Below are 7,953 nucleotides of genomic sequence, written 5' to 3'. Positions count from 1 at the left end.
TGAGCACATGTTCGCCGGTCAGCCACATCTGCAGGTCACAGCTGGCCTGGGGCTCTCTGCGTTTCAAAGGTTATGGACCACAAACTGTAATAATACAACATAACATCTCATAGCATAGCTGGAACATGGAATATTGAGCATCCCTGAGTTGAGACTTTTCCCTGGTAGGAAAGTGACATTTGATGACTTTAGTTTTTGTACAATATTCTTTGCATATGCTACCGTCTTTTTGCAAAGCATACGCTTTACAAACGGTGAAGTTGGAGCGAAATTCTTACCTCATGCAAAAAAGAAATAAACAGACCTTTTAGCGCTGTTGTTCAGTTGAGTAGAAAGAGCATATTCAAAACTTGTTTAGTACAAACCAGGACGCCTAAAAGTGCATGTATAAAAGAAACATAATTACAACTTTCCACATATTTACAATGTTGTGTGACTTTTTTGTGTGTGCAGTTCGCAGCAAAGGTGGTGTATGGGACATGGCTATAGGTATGGACTTGTGTCATAAAGGATGAGTCAGTGTCAACTTAGCGACAGACATTGGTGTGGATGGGTGACAATCGAGGTACACTCCCCCCCCAGCCCCCTCCCCCCCCCCCACTCCTGCTCCCTATCGCCGATGGTGAACAGAAAACTAAAACATGTCTAAGCCAAATTCAAATGGCTGCACGATGGTATTCATTGTCTTAAGCAATCATATTGTGTATTTTGTAATCCCGGTCTCGCGCTAAATTGGCTTTAAGTGAGAAGACCACCAGGATTAAGGAACTTTTTTTTTTGGGGGGGGGGGGGGGGGGGGGGGGAGTGTGGGGGAGGGGGCGACAAAAAAGTGCTGTCTTGTCTTCACACATTAACCCTTAAAATGATAATTTTCCGGCATTTTTTCCAAGAAAGAAAACCCTGGTTCAAGCTTCCTGAGAATGTAAAGACTCAAGAAAACGACTGAGCCCTGTTTTTTTTTTTTTTTTTTCCTCTCCATGCGGCCCTCCTCCTCCCCTCCGGCACGGAGCTAGCATAACACGACGGGCGGCGGTGTGACCCAGTTAGCTTTAGTCCTTTAAAACCATCTCCACTCTCATCTACTGCACCGCCACGTCCCCACCACCTACCAGCTGCCGACACTCTCCCCCTCTCCCCTGGGCCACACCCATCTCCCCTCCCCCCTCCCCCCTCCCACCCCACCACCGGAACGACCCCTCTGGAACGCATCTCCGCCTTAAGAACCTTCCGACAGAAAAGACAAAAAAAAAAAAAAAAAACTCAACTCGCCCGTCCGCCCGCCCGCCGTGTCTCAAGTGCCCGAGTGTCCGGTGGGCGTGGCCGGCGCGGCGGCCCCGGGGCCCCCGTGCCCGTGGTCCTGCGTGGCGAAGCAGTCGTCGGCGTGGACGAAGCGCGCCGCCGTGCGGCCGTAGCTGAGCAGCGCGCGCTGCCGCTCGCCGGCGTCGTAGGCCAGCGAGCGGGGGTGCACCTGCTGGATGTGCCGCTTGATGGTGCTCACCTTGAGCGTGGCGAGCGTGGAGCCGCACACCATGCAGATCAGGCCGTGGCGCCGGCAGTCGTAGTCCATCAGGAAGTCCAGGCGCCAGCGCACCTGGTAGTTGCGCCGCTGGTCCTTGCCCGGGTAGTGGGTGTGGCGCGAGGAGGCGGCGCCGGCCGAGGAGGAGGAGCACGAGCCGGGCGGCGGCGGCGGGGCCCCCCCCAGCTGCTCCAGCTGCTGCTCCTCCTCCTCCTCCCCGGGACGTCCCCCGCCTTCCTTCTTGATCGCCCGCCGCCGCCGCCGCCGATGCCCGCCGCCGCCGGCGAGGGGGGAGGGCCAGTCGCCCGCCGCCGCCGCCGCCACCGCCGCCGCGCCGTCGGTTGCCGTGGCGGCCACGAGCTCGCTGGGGTGGAGCTCTGTGGGGGTCAGGGGGGGTGGGGGGGGAGGGGGAGGGGGAGGTGCATAGCGGGGTGAGAGGTGCTAATGGTCTGCATGGCGCAGCGGGGAATATGTGAATGAATGGTTTGTTTTGGGATTGGTTTAAAGGTGACGTGTTATGCCACCAGGCGTGAGTGGGATTCGCCGTGACGAGCCGTTTTTTTGACAATCTGCCCCTTTCTGACATCACAAGTGGGCGTGTCCACCTAGATGTATGACGGATAGATGAGCAGCGTCTGCTACGGTCCACTGGGCGGGCCGGTAGACTGATCTATCCGGCAATTGTCTCTATCTAGGTGGACACTCCCACTTGTGACGTCAGAAGAGGCCGATTTTCCAAAAACTCTGGCTCGTCACGGCGAATCCCACTCCCACCTGCTGGCATAACGCGTCACCTCCAAGTGATACGTCTGCACCGTGGTGTGAGTCAAATGTTAAATGCGCACTACCGTGAGTGCCGCCAATGCTTCCAAGTAATCCTAAGTAATAATGGCGGCGCCTAAAACGTCGAAAATATATAGCGTTGGTATTTCATCAGTTAACAGTGCTAATAAAAACAACAACAACAACAACAACAACCAGCCGCCTGTAGAGCGACTGTGCGGCGCAGCGGCGCCGGCCCGCGGCCTACCTTCTTTGACGTGGTCGCCGTGGTAGTCTTTGGTCCACGCCGCCGCCATGGCCTCCCGCTCCTTGCGGCCCAGGCCGCCCGTCTCCGGGTGGCACTCCTGGATGTGGCGGCGGAAGCCGCTCACCTTGGTCTCGGCCAGCGCCTGGGAGCACACCATGCAGTAGGTGCCGCGGCCCTGCGGCCCGTAGGCCACCAGGTAGTCCAGCCGCAGCCGCCACGGCTCCCCGCCGCGCAGGCGCCTCCGCCGGGGGGCGCCCCGGCCGCGCGGCCCCCGGTGGTCGGGGGTCCCGGCCACCGCGCCGCCGAAGCCGCCGATGCCGTCCTCGCCGATGAGGCCGCCGCCCCCGCCGCCACCAATGCCGCCGGGGTCCTGAGTGAGGGGGGCGTGGCCCGGCGGGAGCGCGTAGCCCCCCTGGAGGTACCCGGCGTCCTGGGGGAAGAGCCCGGCCTCGGGGTCTTTGGTGTCGCGCTCCGACTTGATGAAGGGCCCCGCCTCCTCCTCTGAAACACAGACGCGCCGGTTCAGAGGCGACGGTACGACTCTACGCTCCAGCAGTGGAGCGCTGGTTTTCTACTCTCACAGTGAACTCACCACAGGCCAACTGAAACAGGCTGTTTCATGACTGTTTTTCGGCAAAACATTGACTTTATTCTGATTGATTTGGAGTGATTAGTTTCACCTCAGTTGTACAATACATTAATATGATGTATTACATATGCATAAACCCTGGCCATTACGTCTCCTGTTGTATCTGGGACCATCATCTCGACCATGGCCAAGCAATTGTCAATAATACAATTCAACTAGAATGAAACTGATCTCCTCTTCCCCATCTCCCTTCCTCCTCAACCTCCCTTCTCCTCCTCTCTCCCTCTCTTCTACCTCCTCAACCTTTCCCCTCCTTCTCCTCAACCTCCCTCCTGCTCTCTCCTCAACCTTTCCCCTCCTTCTCCTCAACCTCCCTCCCGCTCTCTCCTCCACCTTTCCCCTTTCGCCTCCTCGTCATCTCCCATCCTCCTCTTCCTCCTCAACCTTTCCCCTCCCTCTCTCTCCTCAATCCTCCTCAACTTTTTCCCATGTTCTCCTGCACCTCCCTTCTTCTCCTCCTCATCTCCCATCCTCCTCCACCTTTCCCCTCCTTCCACCTTTAAATGCAGTCCATCCTTCTCTTCCTTCCCCTCCCCCCCCCCCCCCCACCTCCTCCCCCGCTCCCCCCTCTCACCGGGGTGGGCGTGGGCCCAGGCCTGCAGCACGCGGTGCTTCTCCTCGGCGCTGTACACCAGCGAGTCGGGGTGGCGCTCCAGCACGTGGCCCTTGATGTGGTCCAGGTGCAGCGAGTGCGGCTGGCCCCCGCACACCATGCACAGCAGGCGGCTGACGCCGGTGCCGGCCGCGGGCGCCTCGTACTCCATCAGGAACTCCTGGCGGAACCAGGCGTGCAGCGAGTCGTTGAGGTAGCGCTCCAGCGTGCGCGCCGACGGCTCCTCGCCGCCGCCCGCGGGCGCCATCATCGCCGTCGTCGCGTGGCCCGTCATCGTCGTCGTCGTCGTCGTCGTCATCATCATCGGCTCCACCTTCATCGGCACCTCCCGCCGCCGCTCCACCGGCTCCTCCTCCTCCTCCTCGTCCTCGTCGCTGGACGGTTGGGGCCCCTGTCCCGACGGCCCCGTGTAGGGGGGCGGACCCAGTGGTGGTTGTTGTTGTTGTTGTTGTTGTTGTTGGGGGGGTGGGTGCTGCAGGGGCTGGGGGGTGGGGTCGATGTAGCCTGTGAAGCGGAATGTATCGTTAAAGGTGGTGTTGCTCGTTGGGTACGGCAGTGATGGGTGAAGGTGGTGTAAGGGTGGCGTCGTGACTGGTGGAGATCGCATCCCTGACCCTAAAAAAGGTACAGAGTTGGAAGTATCTCCTCAATGACGTTTTTTCTGAACTCACTGTACAGTAAGTCGGATGGTGGTGATGTTGCCTGCTAAATGACTCAATAGCAAGTAAACGTCCATGTGTTTAAACGTGAAGTGGCACTCAGAAGCCCATTTATAAACCACCGGTAATCTTTGAAAGACGAAAGGAAATAGAACTGACCTCGTGTATTTGCATAAAACATTTGCAAAACCAAGGAAAGATTCAAACTCACATCTGAATGTCATCCAGCCCCCAGAACAGTACTAGCCTTGTTGCATTAGAATTGGTTGCGCAAACCCATATGTGAGTCAAAGGTTAAGCGTACAATATGTAACAAATGTACTGTGCCAAATCATAAAATACCAATGATTTGTCATCAGACATTGAGAAAACATGCTCAGTAGAAATACTGGTTTGTCTGACAGTGCAACAGCCAGTATGTTAACGATTTAAATGCCCGTTTCGAGGTCAGAATGTTATGTTTTGGCCTGCGCGTTATGATTCCCTGTACAATGTGTTGCCAGATGTGAAACAAATTGGCACAGAAACACAGGGTGATGCGGCCATGTAAGCATGCTTCTAGCTGACCTGAAAGGCCTCGTCCTCCCTGAAAAAGCAAAACTCTGACTTTGGAATTCAGTATCCATTTTAAAAACTTGGTATCAATGATACGTACTGTGCCTTTAACATGTTTCTCTGTTGTTACATGGCATCCCTTGTAACTGAGATTCCATAATGTTAATGTAACTGTATGGTGTCCAGTGGAGGGTATGAGACATAACAAAATGGTTGACAATTGCCATAATCTGGTTGCCTGGGGCAACGACACAACTGATGAATCACATGCAGACCCCTTGAAATCCTATTGGCCCAGACCAGAGAGTAACGTTTTCATCATCTATTCAGACTAAAAAAAGCCTCTGTCATTTCCAACGACGCACTAAAAACACACTGAAACACTACCTCAACCCTTCACAACATCTTGCAAAATGTGGGGACCAGAATTCAAAGCAGAGAATATCACGTTGAACTCACCCCAAACTGAAACGGGCTATTTCATGACTCTCTCAACGCAGGGGCATTACCAGCACACTTTCCTCTACGGTTCTGTGTGTGATTGATTGCCTCGCGTCAACCTGCACCGTGTCGCTATAGCGACTGCTTTCTCATGGCCCCGCGGGGCGCGATAACAAAAAAAAAAAACATTGCCGTCCAATCCAACAACCCCCCCCCCCATAACCTGTGCCTTCTCCCCTGCGTGCACGCCGCGCAGCCACACAACGGCAACATTACATCATCCTCCCTCTCAGCACATGACCGCGCTGCTCTCTCTCTCTCTCTCTCTCCGCTCCCGGAGTGAGCGAGACGAACCCACACTGCCACCAAGTGTGAGATCGAGAGAACGTCCTCCCGGAGCCCAGCCCTCCAGACCCCAACCGGTTCACCGGGGTTTCCGTGGTGGTGGTGGTGGGGGTGGTGGTGGTGGGGGTGGGGGAGACTCAACCCACCGGTGTCAGCAGCCGTCGCGGAAGATTCTGCTGCAGGGGGAGGATCCTGCGCAAACAGCTCCTCCAGACCCGGATCCAGGGGGACCAGGGCTCCCAGGGCTCCCAGGGCTCCTAGGGGTCCGAGGGGGTCCAGTGGTACCCCGGCTCCGGCTCCCTCTCCTCCTCCTCCTCCTCCTCCTCCTCCTCCACCTCCGTCCTCCTCCGGGGGGAAGAAGGGTTTCTGGGCGCCCCCCAGGCCCAGGTGGCTCTCCCAGCCCGAGCGGATCACCTCCTTGTCCCCGGGGCTCCAGAGCAGGGAGTCCGGGTGCTTCTGCCGGATGTGGCGCTTGATGGTGCTGAGCTTGAGCGTGGCCAGCGAGCTGCCGCACACCATGCAGATCATGCCCTGCCGCAGCTGGTCGAAGTCCATCAGGTACTCGCTGCGCCAGTACTCGTGGTAGTAGCGCCGGTGGTCCCGGCCCGGGATGCGGCTGAGGCCCTGGCGGGAGGCCCTGGGGACCCTCGGGGCCTTGCCACCGCCGGAGGGGCCCGGCGCTGGGGAGAGCAGCAGCGGCTGGTCGGGACCCTCGGTGACACTCCAGTAGCTGGTGTGAGGGGAGCTGGCGGGCGTGGCCATGCTGCTCCGTGATTCGTCCTCATCGTGGCCGTTGGCTAGGCCGCCGCCGCTGTCGTCGTCCTCGTCGTCCTCGTCTGGGGGGGGGGGGGGAGGGGAGAAACAGAGCATTTCAGAAGAGCCATTTGCACTGGAGTTGGTAAAAAAAAATTTAGGGGTTCACATTTTACCCCACAGATCATGATGTCAAGGATTATTGTGTATGCAATTAAAATCGGTGTATGAATGGTAACGTTATATACAGTATCTATGAAGTACATACATTTTGATTCATTATCCGATATGTGGGCTACACCTAAGAGAAAAGAATAAAGCGTTTCCGCATTGCCTCCACGGGCATCATATGAGGGGCGGTGACTCCCGCCGCTAGCTTCCGCTGGGTGGCGACTGTGCATCACAGCAAGTCTTCCCAGCACGGTATTTAGCCTTTGTTTATAGGAGCCACTGAGACAAGGGGCCATGCTGCTACATGGCATTGTCCATGACACGGATTAACTCTGGCTGACAATGGCTGGCAGGAAGAACGTGGATTTTGACACACGGGCTTGTGGTGTGTGGACAGTAAACACAAACAAAATGTAATTTTTTTTGTTTACCTCCTAGTAGTGAACAGTGTCCCAGGTCACTCTCCTCTTGCGTCGCTTCCTCCTCTCCGCTTATTATTAATGAGACGAGATCTGTCTGCTCAGCACAGTGGAGGTCCACAGGATCGCGCTCCCCCGTATCTTTCTCTTCCATTACTGGCTGGTATTTTGGAATATGATTGTGGCTCCCCAATCGCCTTCACACAGCAGTGTTACATAGCATGTTATATTCGGCACCCGTTTTTCGCGAGCAGCCGAGGACGGACCCAACGCTTTTGGGTGCCTGTGCCGTATTTATAAATGAACCCCTCGTCCCCCCACACGCGCTCCGCTCGGGGAGCCAAGTTAACTTTTTATGTATCGCCACCGTATTTTTACCGGTTCTCTGTCCGTCTTCGGCTCCGCGAGTGTGTGTTGTTCTTGTTTGTAAAGCGCTTTAGCGGGCCTCCAGTATGTATTTTAAGGTTCTGCTTGTCTTCAGGGTGGGGAGCCGTACTAGGGGCCCCTGGGGCTCCTTAAGGGGCTCCTGGGTAAATTTAAAGAGACAGTAGCGGCTTTCACGCATTGACACGCGCACCCGGGGGCCAGATGGAGTAGGACTAATACTTTATATATCCCCGCAATCAGGTCAAACCACGTATAACACAGGGATGGACGTGTAATAAAACCACAATGAAGCACAACACATGGCCTGTTAAACACTGTAATATACATATATTAAGAAAAAAACACTACAATACTACATTATATAATAGTTGTAGGTCTACTAGCGGTCGTTTTAATGTAATACGTTAAATAAATA

The 7,953-nt window shown here is 55.8% G+C and overlaps 1 protein-coding gene across 1 annotated transcript; it reads right to left on the bottom strand.

Moving 5' to 3' along the window:
• Positions 1 to 1,291: 1,291 nt before the first annotated feature.
• zfta (zinc finger translocation associated) lies at positions 1,292 to 7,463 on the bottom strand (the record flags this gene model as incomplete). The annotated part of the gene is made up of 5 exons (XM_084487498.1): positions 7,164 to 7,463; positions 5,955 to 6,644; positions 3,770 to 4,312; positions 2,547 to 3,047; positions 1,292 to 1,893 (listed from the first exon to the last, which is right to left on the bottom strand). Exons 1-5 carry the CDS (start codon positions 7,303 to 7,305, stop codon positions 1,292 to 1,294), a joined length of 2,478 nt encoding a protein of 825 aa, XP_084343624.1. The 5' UTR covers positions 7,306 to 7,463.
• Between the last annotated feature and the right edge of the window lie 490 nt (positions 7,464 to 7,953).

Source organism: Micromesistius poutassou (assembly GCF_964030765.1).
Source record: "Micromesistius poutassou genome assembly, chromosome: 23".
NCBI lineage: Eukaryota > Metazoa > Chordata > Actinopteri > Gadiformes > Gadidae > Micromesistius > Micromesistius poutassou.
This window is presented reverse-complemented; position numbering and strand designations above follow the sequence as displayed.